This window comes from Protopterus annectens, chromosome 4.part1 (genome assembly GCF_019279795.1).
Source record: "Protopterus annectens isolate FY-2018-M chromosome 4.part1, PAN1.0, whole genome shotgun sequence".
NCBI classification, from domain to species: Eukaryota; Metazoa; Chordata; order Ceratodontiformes; family Protopteridae; genus Protopterus; species Protopterus annectens.
This window is the reverse complement of record NC_056734.1, coordinates 818,980,302-818,999,329: the sequence shown is the minus strand read 5'-3', so window position 1 is coordinate 818,999,329 and position 19,028 is coordinate 818,980,302. Positions and strand designations below refer to the sequence as shown.

Below are 19,028 nucleotides of genomic sequence, written 5' to 3'. Positions count from 1 at the left end.
GATAACATCTCCAGTCTTTAGTACGTTTGTCAGCCCCTTCTCAGGACAAGATAATCAAAGCTGGTAATGATTAATGCCCGCTCTTTGTTCAGATAAGAAGAAACGGGCTACTGCCATGATTTTCTAGTATCCAGTTAAATAGAATTCTGTTGCATCAACCATAATCACGATCTGGAGTTTAAACTAAATTTAAAATCAATGTCTGCGTAGGATTCCTATGCGACACTAAAGGCGTAACTTTATTATACAAATCCACTGCTATATTTTAAACACAAATCCAGCTTATTTGATACCAAAAGATGCGATCATCACATTCTGTTATTAAACCTTTTTGTTCAGATTCCTACACAACACTTAAAGTGTAGCTTGATTATTCAAATCAAATGCTATACATTAGGCACAAATACAGCTTGTTTAATCTAATAGAGCCAAAACCTATGATCATAGATCCTATTGTTAATCAAATGCTTTGCGCATGCTTTCATAGGTAGCTTGCCTTCATAGGTATCAGTCTGTGCATAAATTAACAACGTTGCAAATATCAAGTTGAGGGTCTGCGGTTAATATTAGCAACTGATGCCATTACTTGCATGTTCCAAAATCCATGTTGATTAGCCAATAGATTTCTCAGTGGTGGCTGTCCCATTCACAAATCCAGCGTCCTGACCTCTTAATCAGATTGCTGCCTTTGGTGGTTTAAGTACTTAAATACCAGTTGCATTTTAATCTGCATTATCATTGAACAGTGATTAATCCTCCTTGCTAAGACAAGTGAGGAATCGTCTTCCTTTCCCAGATAGAGGAAAACATTAATATATCTCTCATAGTTTTCAGCTATAGCTGTATCATCCATACCTAAGTAGGCTGACCACTTCATCAGATCCTATTTATGACAATCTGAGACTTTGTTTCCTGCTTTTAATTCAATCACCGCATACATATTGTCTAGATACTTGCTGTACAGTGATTAATCATTCTTGCTGGGACAAATAGAGAACCATCTTCCTTTCAAGATAGGTTTAAGAGGAACTAAATTGTTCAACCCTGGATAGCAATCAGCTCTCATATTGGTAATCCAGCTATTCTCTCGGATTTCAGTTTGATTGTTAATATCACCTAGTCTAGCAGTTTCAGCAACTTTTTCTATAGCTTTGAACTTAAAGCTGTGCAAGGGATTAGATGAAACATGCAGTGCTAACACATTTTTCAGGTCCCTGTTTTTGATATCTCTGAGATGACGGAAGACTCTGTCTTTTAGACGTTGGTCAGTTTTCCCAAACATTACATGACTTACAGGAGGCAAGATAATCCACATGTTTACTGTTGCAATTGGCAAAAACTTTGAAAGTGTAACTTTTGTTGGTGACAGGATGTATAAAAGTGTTGCTATTATCTATGGATGCACAAGCCTTGCATCAATTGCACTTTAAGGTTCCTTGCCTGTGGGACAAAGGTTTGCGTTCAAATCCATCTTTATTACAAAGTAATCTTTTAATATTTTTCTTATTCTTGAAGGTAAACTTAGGATATTTACCAACAATATTCCTTATTTTATCATCTTCCAACAAAATAGGCCAGAATTTCTTAACTACCTAACATATTTCTCTGTTATCAGTACTATATGTTAGTGAGCAGTTAACATGGGTCATCTTATTTGCTTGATTCCTATCCAACACAGCCATCCCTTATATTTCTCTTTCCCGAAATAGGGTTGCCCTCTCCATGCTCTCAGTTCCCTAATATCTGTTTTCATGGCAATATGCTTTTCTTTATAACCTTTTTCAGTGAGGTTATCCTGCAGCATCTGGTATTCCCTACTGAAGTCTGTTTCTTCAGTGCATAGTCTGGAAATGTGTATTGCTTGGTTATCCATGATGTTGTGAAAATTTTGGCCAGGGTGCATGCTGTTTCAATACAAATAATAGTTTTGCCATGTACTTTTTCTGTAAAGACTAGTTTTCAGTCTTGGTCCTTCTTGCAAAACGATTTTAACATCCAAGAAATCTATATACTCCCTTGAGTAATTCACCTTGAATTCCAGGAAGTTAGTTAGCTGGTGAATAAAGTTAGTTGGTCCTCATCTCCTTCCCATAGGATAAAGATGTCATCTACAAAATGATCGTAATATAACAGATGGAGTAACCATGGATTGATTTAATTCAAAACTTCTGATTGTTCCCAATAGGCAAGTACCAAGTTCAAATAACTATTGGCACATGGAGTGCCCATGGCTACTCCCGAGACTTGCCAAAAGTAATCTTGTCCATATACAAACACACTATTTTCTAAGACTAACTCCAATAAGGAACAAAGTAAGTTGGACTCTAGCCCAATTCCATGTACCCCATTTTTACTACATCAATTATTTTATAAGTGCAAACTGTTCTTGGATTGCCTGTCTGTCACACTGTGATTTGATGATGACTCCTAGATTGCAATAATAACCAAAGATCCTCATTTGATAATTGGATTGGAGGTACAAGACATAGATAATTAACAGCAGAAGCCCCAGCAGAGATCCCTGTGGAGCTTCATTGGTCACCTTCATGCTGTCAGAGGGTTCTATCCCCACTCTTACTGTGTGAGTCATCTCCCTTTGTCAGTTGGCTATCCATCTAAGCACATATGGGTCAGTTTCTAGTTCTTTCAACTTGTTTATTATATTTATATGTGGTATGGTATTGAATGCATTGGTGAGGTAATGGTACATGCTGTGGACAGCTTGTCTACAGTCTAAAGCCTGAGTAATACTCTTGAAGAATTTCATAAGATTCATTAGACAGGATCTACCCTTGACAAAATAGTTAATTAGGTCAGTAATGAAACTTTCTATTGCTTTGTATATAAGATTCACTGAGCTGGTGGGTTTATAATTCCTGGAGTCTCAGATCAAGCAACCCTTGAGAAAGGGCATCACTACAGTTCTGCACCCCTCCCATGGAGCAAAGTCAGTAGGCTCCAGCTAAAGAGTTTAGGAGTCAGTCTGCCAATGCTTACTTAGAGCTTTTAATTAGGCAACATGTATGTTGGCAGGCCCCATGAATGAGTTATTCTTTGTTTTGGAGGGTACCTTCAGTACATGCGCTTTCATGATGATCAGTGGTTTGATTCCATGAGACTTAAGTAGGTCTGAAAGAGACGTCTCTAGGATGATGTTGGGACAACAGTTATTTGCCAGTATCCATTGGATCAGAGTAGTTAGTATCATTATGAATAAGCACACAGTAATAATGGATGTTATTATTTTTCTGACATAACTAAAGAAGAGTTTGTGTTTTTCTTTGGCTTCTGTGGCTAGCCTGAATTTGTAGGAAGCTTTTATTTTTCTTATGTCTGTTTTTAGCTTCTTATGTAGTTGCTTGATGTTCTCATTAATATTGTGGTCATTTGTTCTGTTATACAGTTTTAGCTGTTTCTTCTTTTTGTTACATGGTTTATTAATATTTGAGGACCGCCATGCTGGTTTGCTTTTAAACATCCCTATTTGCTTGAATTTAGCTGGAAGAGTGTTTAATTTAATAAATTTGTCTCACTGCAAGTAGAGCCATTCTGCAAAATTATTTCCAATGTCAACATTATGAGTAATACTATTATATTAAAATTTAGAAACTTCATAATAAAATTGTAGAAAAGTTTGTACAGTTAAAGTTCCTGAATTCTGTGATATTTGTTTTTGCTGGTTTGAAGGTTTTGGTAGAGAAGGTTACTAGTTTGTAGTTTGGCTTCACCAGTGAGTGGATCAGGTAAAGTATATATCGGTTCTCTAATAGGTTCATTAAAAATCAGGTCCACAGAATTCTTGTTTGCAAAATGTAAGAGTTTTTGTGCATACTGTACATTGGTGGTGTATGTCCCCCATTTAATCATTGGGTAGTTAAAATCAACTAGGATAGTAGTGTTCCTACTTATGGGGAGTTCATCAATAATATTTAGGAATGCTGCGTGATTTTCTGATGACACAGAGAGGGATATGTAGCACTTTGTGATCTGTTAATCTAGGTGGCAGCTAATCTAGCTAATCTTTCACTAATCTAGCAGCACTTAGTGAAAAGACAAAATTAGCTTTGCCAAGAATGATGACTAGTGCTGCCTCATTATTTGTCTACTACCCGGCTTTTACTAATGCTGGTCTCACCACAGCTAGAAATCAATGTCCCTTTGTTCCTTCTCTTACCAGAAGCACAACAGTAGCAGTGATTCCAATGTGATTCCTGGGAAGTGGGTCACAAACACTTTTGTAATTAGCTGTCTCATAGCTCCTACAAGGGTCTATTGTTGTAGCCATCTCCTGGTAGATGCACTAGATAGCACATATAGCAGCTTAGCACAAGAGAGATCCAAGCTGTACGATGGTCCACCAAACAGCAATCAGACTAACTAGGGGAAATCCCATGCACACTGCCAAATCTGAGACAGTCAGGAATCTTTGGCCCTCTGGTTCCTTTTCTCACCAGATGTAAAACAGTAACATTAATCCCAGGATGGCTCCTAAGCAATGGTTTTCATGATTTTAGTGATCAGTGATCTCCAGGAAGGATTGGAAATAATGTCCCTCTGCTCCTTCTGTCACCAAGAGAAAAACAGCAAAACAGAAGCACTATGCCTTCACTAATTCTAGAAAAGCAGTTTGTAGGCTCCCCAGTGATCAGCAGGTCTGCCCCAGATTTTACATATTTTTAAACATAAGATGGAAAATGGGGCTAATACCCTAGATGTTGCAGTGTGCACTAAGTGGTTGGGTAGAAGGAGAAGATAAATCAAGCTTTAACAGCCCAAAGGGAGGGCCTGCCTAGCTCGGTCTTGTTCTGTTCACTACTATGAGCAGATGAGATGAGACTGGAAAGAGCCTTCAAAGTGAAATTAGTCAATGGTCACTGTGTTTAAAAATAACAACAGGACTTGGTTGGTGGGAAAAATTCAAAACAGTGACACAACAACAGGATTAACAGACCAGTGACAGCTACCAAAGATTTAATCTTGTCCTCTTCTGCTTACCTTACATAAAAATGCTGCTTCTCAGCTCCTCCTACTAATTGGCTAGATTTAATCCCTTTGCAGTCAGAAGATGGAAAACAAATCTTAGCTAACTGGTCCTAACCAAGACCTTTTAAAACTCCATGAAAACGGTAACTTGGAGTATCCGCCACCAGATACTTAAACAGCTTCTACCCAACAGTGTTAAGATTTATAAACGCTGATACCAGCTACTGATTGTTTAGTCAGTAATCACTCACAATACATAGCTCAGCTGAAAAGTGTGCGATATCTTTTTTTATTCTTTGACGTAGCAATATATTTTCTTATTCATGTGCAATTGCCTGCTGTCTGATGCAGATGAACAAAGGAAGACCATCTTAACGTGCAATCCTACTCTGTCATGCTGCTATGTACAGTATTCTTTTTATGACTGTCTGGGGGGGCTTGTGTCTTTTCACTGTTTTTATTGAGTTCTTTATCCATCTGTGGGTCTTGCATTGAATATCTTTTGTAAATTGAAATCTGTACTGTTGTTCTTGTTATCCTTGGTTCTTATGTACTCTCTGGTGAGTTGAGGCTCGGAATTTCATTTAGGCTGCACTTGTGTAGTCCTAAATGACAAAGTTTACTTTGACTTTGACTTTAAACGTTATAGTAAAACAAACTGCAATAAAATATAGGTATGAAAAACCCTAAATGAACAATTCCAAAATAGTTGGACAACAATGGCAGTCACAGAGTAGCTGCAGCTTCCAAAGATATCCCTCACACAGTTATTGTACAGCATAGTTGGTCTCTTAAAACTTGTAAAAACATTTCAGCCAAAGTTATGTTCCAGTGTCATTGTGCTAGAAGTGATTCCTATCTGTCAAGACTCCACTATAGTTCCCTTCATCCAAAACTGTGACTTCAAATATTGGTAACCCTACTAATATCTCAACAGCTCTGAATCTTTCTTTGCTCATGACCTAATCTAGAAACTCATAAAAAAGATAAAATCTTCATCCCTGTTTTCTGATGGCCTCTCTCCACACTACTTTGAGGTAAATTACTGATGCACTATCATACAGGATTTTAGCCAGTGGACTCACCAGAACAGGTTATGTTCCAAAACTGTGGAAATCGAGTATTATAGTCACACTTCACAAAGGTGCTTACTTCATTGACTACAACAGCTTTCAGTTAGTTTCAGTCTGTCACTATTGTCAAAACTGTTGGATAAATCTATTCATACTTGTTGATAAGATATAGTTTGTCACCTTATGTTTCCCACCCACCTTGGCATGCAACATCTTCTGTGTAAACCTATTTCTACTTCCCCATGGAATATCCCAATCCCTTGTACCCTTTGCTTTCTCTGTATTATTCTTTACTACCCTACTCTTCCCCCATCTATCATCCAACAATCTTTCTTTGGTGTCATAACTCTTCAGGCCTTCATTTCCCAATTTTTGCATCTCTGCTGCCTCACTACCAAATCATCTGGCAGCTCCCATCTTTACTTCCTTATTCATTCAAGGTGGATGCAAATATTGTAAAGATTAGTCCTGTACCTTTCTTTCTCACATTATTTTTTGTCTTTCTAGTCTCCACTCTTTGTCTTCTAAAACATGTTTTCATACCATTTATTTGACTGCCTTACCTTGTTCATTAACTCAGTATCGCCTTTCTTTCCATTGTGCTTATTTTTATGAATTTGTATAGGCCCCTGTTGTACATTCTGATCTTTTCATTTTTTTTGAAAATGTCACATATAGTCACTTGCCTAGCTGTAGTACTCATTAACTCTGTAGTATAACATTGTATTCCTACATGTACTGCAATGCTTTAAACATTACTTTTGATTATGGATTGGTATGCAGTGCATGCATTTACCTGTAATTTGTTTTTACAGTTTTTTTTTTTCCTCCAGATCTCCACTGAAATTGGACTGTGTCCAGTTATCCCTTTTTGATAAACAAATTCAAAGAAGCAAGTTAAGAAAAAAATAGTAATAAACTCCTAAAGCACCTGAAGGATCACAGCATCTTATAACCCTCCTTATTATAGCTTTCTCCCATGTCATGAAACTGAAGCACCATTCTTAACTTTCACAAACATTCTGTTCAACAAACATGATCTGTGAGAATCTGTGGGCATGGCACAGCAAGATGCATACAGCCGCAATCTGTCAAAGAGAGGCTGGTACCATAATGTGCATCTTCGAAGCAGGCTTTTAGCTCAACAAGTCACTGCCTGCCTGTTGGTAGCCTTCATTAGCCAGTGTGTGTGAGTGTGTACTCCCAGGAGAATGGTATTGAAGGCCCCTATAGTGACATGGAAGGCTCACCACCAGCTAGAAATGAGGCTAGGCCATACAAATAGCCTCATTTCTGGGATTATGGAAGGACACAAGCAAAGCTCATGGCTGCCTAAAATGATGACCCCTTCAAATAGCTCTCGCTCCTGTACTACAATGGGTGATTGTCTAGTAGAGGGAAACAAATGGGTAGAGTATAATTGGTTGGAGGTATGATGCTTGGCAGACAAGGGAGTAAAAATCACCTAGAAAATATCTTTTATACCTCCATGTGGACTGCTGCATGCCTTCTGGTAGCTAAGAATCATGAAAGAGGTTACTACAGCTCAGTAAAAGAAAAATGTCTCTCGAGTTGATACAAACCTTGAGTTCAAGCCCAGATAGAATACAGAATGATATGATCAGTTCTGATCAGCATTAAGTGGAGAGAATCTACACATAATTATAATCTTTGGCATGGAACTGGATGATGTGAAGAGACTGTGAGAAAATAAATAGCAAATCTAAACATTGCTGATAGGAATATAGAAGTAAAAATATCTCCTGTGACATATGATTGATTTCGCATTATAATTCTGAGACTCATAAATGTGAGCCCTGAATTTAAAAAAAAAAGAAAAAAAAAAAAACAACCAAATACAGGAGGACAGTAAATGTTGAACATCTCTATTCTCCTTTAATTGTTTTCTACAGTGGGACAAGTCTTATACACCCCTCCAAACCTATAAATACCAACTCTGAAATTGCCATACCTCAGAGAAAAAAGAATATTCTGAGAGATGGACTTAGTATATGGAAGTCCACATTTTCGGTCATTTAGTCTCACTATTCTAGGCCTCACACTAATGAGTCTCATAATATATATATATATATATATATATATATATATATATATATATATATATATATATATATATATATATATATATATCTTGATATCTCATCTATCAAAGATGCGAACATTACCAGAATGGTCTAACAGATTAAAGAAGGAAAAGGGAACTACATTAGGTATAGCGCCCTTTTTTTTAGTTGTTTGGGTTTGCTCCACTGACCATTTTTTCCTAGTTATTTCACTCACAAGTAGCCATCAGTTGTTCTGTTTCTATATTGAAAAGCATGAACTTTCATTTTTGATAGACGGATGGCTCATCATCTCAAGGGGGAAATAATTTTAAAGTATAACTGTCAACTTAAGAGCAGAGGAAAAAGGGCTAATTGTACTATCCCTTTTTAAATCCCCCACCTTGAAATTCGTATTGGGGTGAACATAGTAATCTGTTCAGTTTTCCACCCCATTGTTCATGCCATTTCTCTGTATGTTTGTCCCACTTTTATCAGGTAACTATCACTTCTGGCTCCTCATTAAGTACCACCATTCAGCCTCCCTACCCCTGCAGTGTGTGAAAAGCAGGATCACAGAATCACAGCAATTAATTAATCAATTAATTCTGGCAATTCATCTGAGTGACCTGAGTTAGTTCCTGAACACAGGTGATTAGCATGCCAGGCAGATGCATTGCTACTATAGCATCAAGCCTTAATCACCTAAATTATCGACTGGTTAGCAGCAAAAAAGTGGAGAGAGGACTGCAATGAAAGGCTGAAATCTTGTTGTCACTCATTTAATATTCCAGCAGTGTCTCTGAGCTAGTGGTAGCCCAGGTGAATGTAAAAGATCCTGTGATACTTATGAAGAAATGGTAAGGGGATATCCTAAGTGTCCTGGTCAAATTTCCCCTGGTCAATATGAATATCAGTTCTCATCTTAAAACAGGCCTTTCTCCTAGTGGAATTAACTCAGTCAAGAGAAAGATAGACAGATAGATAGATAGATAGATAGATAGATAGATAGATAGATAGATAGATAGACAGACAGAGACAGACAGACAGATAGATAGATAGATAGATAGATAGATAGATAGATAGATAGATATATAGATAGATAGATAGATAGATAGATAGATAGATAGATAGATAGATAGATAGATAGATAGATAGATAGATAGACAGATAGATAGATAGATAGATAGATAGATAGATAGATAGATAGATAGATAGACATAGATAGATAGATAGATAGATAGATAGATAGATAGATAGATAGACATAGATAGATAGATGATAGATAGATAGATAGATAGATAGATAGATAGATAGATAGATAGATAGATAGATAGATAGATAGATAGATAGATAGATAGATAGACAGAGACAGATAGATAGATAGATAGATAGATAGATAGATAGACATAGATAGATAGATAGATAGATAGATAGATAGATAGATAGATAGATAGACATAGATAGATAGATAGATAGATAGATAGATAGATAGATAGATAGATAGATAGATAGATAGATAGACATAGATAGATAGATAGATAGATAGATAGATAGATAGATAGATAGACATAGATAGATAGATAGATAGATAGATAGATAGATAGATAGATAGATAGATAGATAGATAGATAGATAGATAGATAGATAGATAGACAGATAGATAGGAAGCATTCCATTTCTTGTTTACACCCCAGGCTGATTATGTTGCTGTAATTTGCACACTGGTGTTTTTAAATTAAAGCCTATTTTTTTTCTCTAGATGTGTCATATACAGAAGTTTCATTAGTAACCTTCAAAAATATTTATGTGCCATCAAAGAAAATATTTCAAGTGAGGACTTACTGTTACTTTCATTTTTGTATTTATTGTGTTTCAGTTGCTTAAAAAGTAACACACACTTGAGTAAACAAGGTTTCAGCATCAGCCTGGGTCTGTAAAAATCTAGATACAGCCGAAGCATAGCAACGGAGAGAATATACATGGCAGACTGACATCAGAGAGTGAGCTTTCTCAGATGTGCTGTGTGTCTAAGCACACAGATTACTGTCGCCATAAAAGATAAATTAGCAAACACTGATAAAGCAAGATCATGCATGTCATCAGAGAAGCAGAAAAAGTTACAATTTTTGTTCTTGTGTTTGCTCTCTGCTGTACTACATTTCTATAGTATCTTGTATGCAATTGATTTGAATAAAGGTATAAGCAAAATATATGTCTATATACAGAGTTTTTAATACATTATATAAATGATGTCTTTTGGTGAGAAAAAAATGAACTGATTTTTTTTGTTTTTTTCTGTCCCATGCTAGACGAAACCAGAACTACATGAATATACTACGTTTCTTAAATTTGGGAGACAAGAAGCTGAACCCATTTGACATAACTCTTCGCTTCACTCATCTTTTCTGGCTTGGTGATCTCAACTATCGTGTGGACATGCAACCTTTGGTAAGGACTAAATTAGTTAGGAAAAGGACATGGCAAAGCTGGGCTCTCTATCTACAGATCACACAATGTGTATATACAAATCATGTTGTCTTTAAAATTCCCTACCATCCTTGATAGAATATCAGTAGAGCAGAGAATTACTCTAAGAGGAATTACTTTCCAGCTTATTAATATACACTGCAAGATGACAGTTCTCTTCAGATTTGTTGATTTATTTTTATAATTATGGAGCCAAGATCACAAGCAGAACAATCCTCATACTAATGCAGACTTTGTGGTACTTCTGTGACAAGAATGCAGAGATGCAAATATATAGAGAGCTGCAGTTTCATAATGCCAGAGATGTATCCACAAACATACTTCCTGACTTATGAATCTGTTATACCCTAAACACGTGTGATGTGCCAGCATTTCTAGATAATCACTGCAAGAGACTCTGACATATAGTGCTAGTACATACAAAAGTCCAGTTATATATATAAAATATGTAGTTCGACACTGACACCAGCTGTCATACTGTTATACGTGTAATGCCATCTCTGACACCAGCTCTGATACTGTTACACGTGTAATGCCATCTCTGACACCAGCTCTGATACTGTTACACGTGTAATGCCATCTCTGACACCAGCTCTGATACTGTTACATGGGTAATACCATCTCTGACACCAGCTCTGATACTTTTATACATGTAATGCCATCTGCAGAGAGCAGTACTAATCACAGATACACATCCTTGCTTGCATTGCTATATGTAGGATGCCACCTATATGCAAAGACCTCTAGCTAACAGCTGACAGATCCTGCCTGCTTCTTATGTAGAGTGCCACATATGTGCAAAAAACTGTGACCCGTCACTGACACGGGCTCCAGCCCATGTGCTGCTCCACAAAAATGGCACCTATGTGCACATACCTTTAGCTAATCATTGAAACAGGCCCGGACCCATATTACCATACCTCTCAACCTCTTAGTGCAAGAAATCTGGACAAGGCCCAAAAATAGGGACATATTTTAAATATTGCACTTATAAACTTAGAAAGTTGCTAGAGTAACAGGTTTTGTTTTAACATACATTTTCTGAAGGATTTAAAGTCTGAAACTGAAATGTATGTCATTACTTAGTGACTTCAATCTTTAGAACATCTCAGTGATGTGCCAGAAAACCACAAATGTTATAGGGAACAGCCCAAAAATATGAGCCAAAAATCTGGCCATTCTTCAAAAATCTGGGCAGCTGAGAGGTATGCATGTTACTGTTATATAAAAATGCTCATACAGCTGCAACTAACCATTAACACAGGACCGGACCCATTTTACCATTATAAAAAATGCTACCTAAGTTCATACATCTGCCAGATCATCACTGAATCAGGCCTTGACCCCTGTGTCTGTTATACAAAGATTGCCACCTACGTGCAAACACTTGTGTTAGCCACTGATACTGACTGTGAACCACCTATATAGAGACAGCTGCAGCTAACCACTGACACAGGCCTTGTTCCAGTGTGCTTATACAGGCAGAATATTAGCTCAGAGCACATGGCTGCTTTTACCTGCTGAAATCTATTATGATTCATGATACATCTGTACATCCATATGTAGACTTGTAGCTGCGTGTAGACAACATTTAATTCTGTCTCAGACCTTCACCCATGCTACTTCTTCATGTAGCTTTTCAGTCATGTCCAGACAGTTGGCCTTAACCATTGACCAAATGTTGACTTGTGGTACTTCTCTACCCATAATGCAGGAGTACTTAAAAATCTGGAGTTACCCACATATACACCCTGATTTTTCTGTTGCAAGAATGGCTGTTATGTGCAGAAACCTGAAATTACCCCGATACAGATACTACCTCAAGGTACTTCTCTAACATAAAATGCTTACTTTGTGAAAATACTGCATTTTTTGTGTTTATGCTTTTTGCCCCCATGCTTGCTGACCACTGAACTTCCCCCCAGATGGACTTCAGCCCATTCTTTCCATACAAGTGCATCTAGCATTCACCTTTGTGAATCTCCACCAGTTACAATTTTCCATGGGGAGAGGGTACCAGCAACTTTTAGTACTTTGCATTTATTAGGGAACCAGTTAGCAATCCAGTGAATAACACATAACAGAACAATGAATTGTACTAATGTCAAATATCATGGCCAGAGTATCTTTTTTAAAGAAACATATCGGATTGAAGAGGCACAATATACACTTCATAAAGCCAGGCTGATTTAGATATATGTCATTTAGGTTTCCTATGTGCGAACTAATGAGTTCTGCTACCTTTCTTTCCATGGCTTTACATTTAAGACTGGTAAGACTGATGCATCTGTAGTTGCTGGGATCTGTGGAAAGGCCACCGTTGTGTAGGGATATCGTAATGTCCACTCTGCATTCTTCAGGTATAACGCCAAAGAGTGAGGTGCATTTCAACAGTTTAAGTAGATGCTCATATACATACTTGACACAGATAAGACTGCAACCCATGGACAAATTATACTTAACTTTGCACATGGAATCCAAACATTGTTCCATATTGATCTGAGGGGACACTATAATTTTTGAGATGGTGGAGGAATAGCTAGGTGGGGTGAAAATTGCACTACATCTATGAGGATTTGGCTATATCTTTTGAGTTTGAGTATGTTGTGTTGTTGCAGACTAGCATGACAGTTGTGCATGATTTCTTAGTTGTGGTTTACTATAAGGCTCAGTCTTGATTCCCTTATTGTTCACCATTTATGCTACTTCTAAGGGCAGATCATTATAACAACAGACATTTTCAATGATTCTTACTCTGATGACACTCGACTTTACCTTTCTTTATGTTCATATCCATTGTCTGACATTTTCACTCTAGAAGACTACTTGGAGTCTGTTCTGTATCAGACATGCTCAAATTGAGTAAAACTTCATTCAGACTAAGGCTGTATTCGTGTTTGTTACTGTTAGTCCATCAAATATTCCACTATCATTACCTTTGGCCAACTTTGGTGATAATCAGTTATGATATATTTCTCAGGTTCTTGAGATAGATCTAATTGTTAATGATAAGCTGACTTTTAAGGATTGTAGAAATATTGCCTGGATCAAACATGATTATCTAGGTCGATCCTTTTGATGGTTGTCACATGTGGATAACTGTAATGCTATGTAATGCTACGTTCCTTGGGGCTGTGGGATTGTAACCTTCTCACCTACAGTGGATGTGGAACTCTGCTGCTAGACTGATTGAAGATGTTTGGATAACTAGTGACATCACACCAGGTTTGTGGGATCTGCACTGTCCCCCAGTTGTGACTCATTGTATCTTGAAAATTTGGGCGGTCACTTTCTGTGCCATACATGATCTGAGTCTGACTTTTCTAAAGGAGCTGTTGGAAAGTTCGGGCAAATCTTCTTCTGTTATCTTGTTAGCCTGCTAGAGGAATATGCACTCATTTTCATTTCCTGAACTTTTCACATCTGTGGAGTTTTTCTCTTTTATTATAGCTTGGATTTCTGATGCTGGATTGTTATTTTAATTTTACTCTGCATCCTGCATGGATACTTACAACTGCTGAGTTTTGCCTCTTTATCTGTCACACAGTTTGTAAATACTTAGTGGTAAACATTAATCTCTAAAATAACTAACCAAATAAATGCATTAGTTTTCATCAGAATGAAGAAAGAGTTGCAGTTTCCATCATTATCTGTGGTGATCCTAAGTTTGTACTCACCCCCCCCTTACATTTCCTAATAGTACTCACATAATCCTTGCTGATCTGTTTCAGCATGCTAATGAGATGGGGAGGGATCTGTTATAGCTAGTCATTAGTTTCTTTCTTTCTTTCATCACACTCAGTTTATTGATATGAGAATTTCCCCAGCAGAATGTATTTATGAATTTGTCATTATACTTTAGGCAGAAGCGTATTGACTTATCAGTACATCTATTTAAGTGTTTGTAAACATTTTAGGAGAAGATAGCAGCCCTCTGTGTTTGTTCTTTTTCTAAAAAGCTGCTGAGGACTTCTTTGTCTAAGACTTCAACAAGCTGAGGTTTGCTTTGGAGATCTGTGATTAGATTTGACTGGGGATAGGGATTTATTGGGTGGCATACAAGGGGAACTATGTTTGTAAGGGCCATGTCCAGCATGTTAGAGGCTCTGTTTGGTCATTTTTCTGTTTGCTGTAACACACTGGAATTCATCAAGTCCAGAAAACATTAGGTGTATCCATTATTCCTAGTATATGTGAGCCAGTAAATTGCTGGGTAATATAAGTCATCTAACAGGATAGTATTTGCTTTGATATTTAACCTCTTGAACATGTTTAGGTAACTGTGATCCATGGGAGACATTGATGGTGATTTATAGGTAGCTATAATATGATAGCTGGATTTCTCTAGCATGAGTCAAATCCAAAGCCATTCCGAGTCACTCGTTATGTAGCAAGTTGGATTCAGAACTGGACTGATGGAAGAACACAATGTGTAGCCGAGGTGTATCTCTGGGATCTGTGTTGGGCGCCTTTGTCTTCTATATAGCTATATCAAGCATTCCTTCTAATAATAAATGCAGGATGGACAAGTTGACTGAAAAGTTTTTTTTTTTTTTTTACTTTTTAGTTGTATCTTATAGTCATTAACATGCAGTCATTAGTTAGCTTAATGACATTTCCATATGTGACAATAATAAAGGTCTATCTTTTAATAGTAATAAATTCCTGATTATGTATTTTGGCAAAAATGTTATTAAGTGTCCACTGACAACTTGATGGTTTAGTTATGTCAGAGGTAATATAATACACTGCTATAGGGGTTACTATTACAAATAATTTGTTCTTTGATAAATATCTTAATAATATATGGACTAAAAGTGCTAGACTGAGGGGTTGTATGTTGTATGTTAAACAGTATATCATAATACAATGCTAAGAGTATGGCTGCATTATATAAATCATAAAATATATCACTTTTGGAATACAATAGTTTGATATGTATGTCTACTAAAATTTAGTTTAATAAAATGGAACAAGTTCCAAGAAGATTTACGGGCATATACCATCTGTTAAAGGACTGTTAGAGTGAGAGATGTATTTGATTACATCTGTTTTCCTTGCACTAAAGGTACTACAGATAGAAGGCAATTCTGACCTACTCAGCATATAAATATGAAATTAACAGGACTCTTAAATTTAGAGTTGGGTTATAATAAACTTACCCCAAAATATTGAAATTTAAATTTCAAAATGCCTTTGAATAGATAGCAATGGCAAACGCACTAAAGCGTGAATGCTCAAAACAGCGATTTATTTCCCTGAGAAAGAAATCGCTTGGCCATCTCTGTGTGTTCACCCCTTTCCTCACTGTAGTGCTATCTCAGAGTTGGTATATTTAGTTAGGGGGTGTGGGGGGCACAGCCCCCCACATTGGGAGGTGTGGGGGACAAAGCCTCCCATGTTGTTATGTTTTAAAGTGTGTGTGTATGTGTGTGTGTGTGTGTGTGTGTGTGTGTGTGTGTGTGTGTGTGTGTGTGTGTGTGTGTGTGTGTGTGTGTGTGCAAGCGCGTGCACGCTAGCGGTTTCTTTCCCAGGGGAAGAAACCGCTGTTTTGAGCATTCACACTTTAGTACGCTCGCTCATTACATGTCGACCAAGAGGTGTTCACTGAAACACCTCTTTGGTCTTTTAATATAGACCCATCCACCCCTTTCAAATAACCACCCATGATGGCAAAAGAGAAGTCTTGCAAAAAGGCAGATGTTTAGGCCATCCCAGTTGGTGTCAAATGACACTGAATTTTTAGTAGAGCTGGACAAGCTCAAGGAACTATTCCTGGAAAGCAGTGTTGTGCTGGTTAATTATAAAAGTAATACGTTACTATTACTAGTTATTTTCAGTGAAAGTAATACATTGATATTACATATTAATTTTCTAAAAAAGTATCTGCGGTGGGGGTGATGCGGTAGCATCACCTCACAGTAAGACGCTGTCCGGTTCGATTCTCAGCTAGAGCATCATCTGCGTGGAGAGATGCGTGAATGGGCGTACCTTCATTGAAAGTTGTGTGTCAGGGCTGGTAACTCAGCACGTAAAAATCAACTACCAATCATTAGCGGACCGGAGTTCTGCTGTGGCGACCTCTAACCGGGAAAGCCAAAAGACACAAACAAACTTTTCTAAAAAAATAATATATTACTATTACTAGTTACTAACTAACGTAACAGGTTACTTTTACATAAGTATAGTTTATCAATTATAATATTGAGATTTACTCACACAAGTAAGCACATGCATATAAGTGTATTATTAAAGTTGTATACACAATGTTACAATGATGATGAATAGCATTTAACAGTTAAAAAACTCCAGCAGAGTAGTCTTTATAGCTGGGCAGCACAGTGGTGCAGTGATTAGCATTATCACCTCACAGAAAGAGGTTCTCCGGTTTGATTCTCGTCTGGGGTGTCCTCTGTGTGGAGTCTGCATGTCCTCCCTGCGGTCACATGGGTTTCTTCTGGGTGCTCCTGTTTCGTCCCACATTCCCAAGACATGCTGCAGCTGGATTGTACATTCTAAATTGGCCCTAGGTTTGAGTGCGTACTCTGACAAAGGTTGGGCACCAGGCTGGAAACTTGATACCGTAAAACTATACTCCCACTTGTTCTGTGGCCTGATGGCCTGTTGTGGTGAGCCCCTAACAGGAGCAGCCAAAAGAAGAAGATGACTACCCTTTGTAGCTAAAGAATCACAAATAATAATTAAACCAAACCATACACAGCCAGCAGCACAAGATCTATAAATCACATTTGTCTATTTTCAGCAACTAAAAATTGAAACCTGAAAAGAATTTTAAATAGAACATAAAAAGTTGTCAAGACAAAAGTTGGTTGATCATGGATCCACCTGAAGAGTCCTGCTTGATGCGGTGGGTTGGGGAATTGGGTGTTAAACCAATGACTGGTGAGTTTGATTCTGATTGACGGCAATATGGATATCCAATGCTGTTTATTATACTGCAAAGTAAGGATTTGATCTCTAGCAGGCTAGAATTGTCCCAGTGTTAAGGGGTGTTTTAGTGGGTGACAGTCCCACCGTACCAGGGCAGGGCCAGAGTCTGGTTATCATTAGCTTTCACCTCCTTGCAGTGCTAAAAAAATTAAGTAAATTATGCTCCAGACTAATTCTAATGATGTATCATGAATCAAACCTCTCATCCCGGAGACATCAAAAATCTGCACAAACGCCCATGAAAAGTAGGTAGAACTGGCCAAACTGTGTGTGTGTGCATGTGTGTGTGTGTGTGTGTGTGTGTGTGTGTGTGTGTGTGTGTGTGTGTGTGTGTGTGTGTGTGTGTGTGTGTGTGTCTCGTCTTATAGGTTGGTATTGTACCCATGATTGGTTTGTCTACCTTGCACCCACTGCTTGCTATGAGGGGCTCCTGCTCCCTTACAATACTGAATTGGTTAAATTAAATATTAGAGAAAGACTGAATAAAACTGTAAACTAATGTTTTTGGAATGATGAATATGCTTAAATTATAAGAATGAAAGCATTATGCTATGTTTTATTTATTTTAATAACATTTTTCAACTGGTTCCATCCATGTTTTTCTTTCTAGAAGGCATTGTAACCACATTTTTGCTTACTGTTTGGTTGATTTACATTGTAGAAGTATTTAGTGATAAGCTGCACATATTAATGTAATTGTACTATATCCTCAGTTTTCAGATTTATACACTCTGATAGAGAGAGCTAAATGAGAAATCAAGGCTGTAAAGAAGGTTTTAAGCAAAAACAAACAAAAAAAGGTCTCAGGAAAACTATACATTCCAAATCATCTTTTCAGGCTTTTAAAGAGGACTACCGCAAATCCTATCTATAAACTTTATATTTTTTTGTGTATCAAAGCATTTTTTCAACTACTTAAGGACCCATAATTCATGCCTCCTCCCCCCAAGAACCCATGCCACTCTTACAACTAAGCATGAATTCCTGACCCAAATCTGTGTATTACATACAGTTCAGGGAGATCCCGTACTGGGGATGTAGATGCACAAGCTAATAAATATTGAGTAACTGCAGCAGATGTAGTATAACTATCAAAGGTAGGTATCTCTAAATGTCATACGATAACAGGGGCCATCAGTTTCTTCTTAGTTAACCTACAATTGGCGAAAACCATTAAATGTCCCAGCAGATTTTGTATAGCTTCTTTGTGTCCCCTATTCTAGTCAAGATGGGCATAAGTGTCATTTTAGGTTTTAAAAAAATCTGTGGAGCAGAAACATTTTAGTATCTGACATTATTGCCAAGAATGGGAGGTGTAACTACTTCCAGGCTTTATTTTTCTTTTACATTCAATGCAGAAGCTTCTAAATTTAGTTTAACCAGACAACAAAATGATGGCCCCGTAATAATGACAAAATAAGTATGCTGCATCTGACAGTTAAGGCCATAATTTCAAATGTCAGTTCTG

The 19,028-nt window shown here is 37.4% G+C and overlaps 1 protein-coding gene across 2 annotated transcripts in view; it reads left to right on the top strand.

Annotated features, from left to right (window-relative positions):
• Positions 1–19,028, top strand: part of INPP5D (inositol polyphosphate-5-phosphatase D) — a 1,064,128-nt gene that overhangs the window by 657,912 nt on the left and 387,188 nt on the right. For both annotated transcript variants that reach the window (XM_044070586.1, XM_044070585.1), the window contains exon 15: positions 10,432–10,570. In XM_044070586.1, coding sequence (XP_043926521.1) covers positions 10,432–10,570 — 139 coding nt within the window. The remainder of the gene's footprint in view (positions 1–10,431; positions 10,571–19,028) is intronic.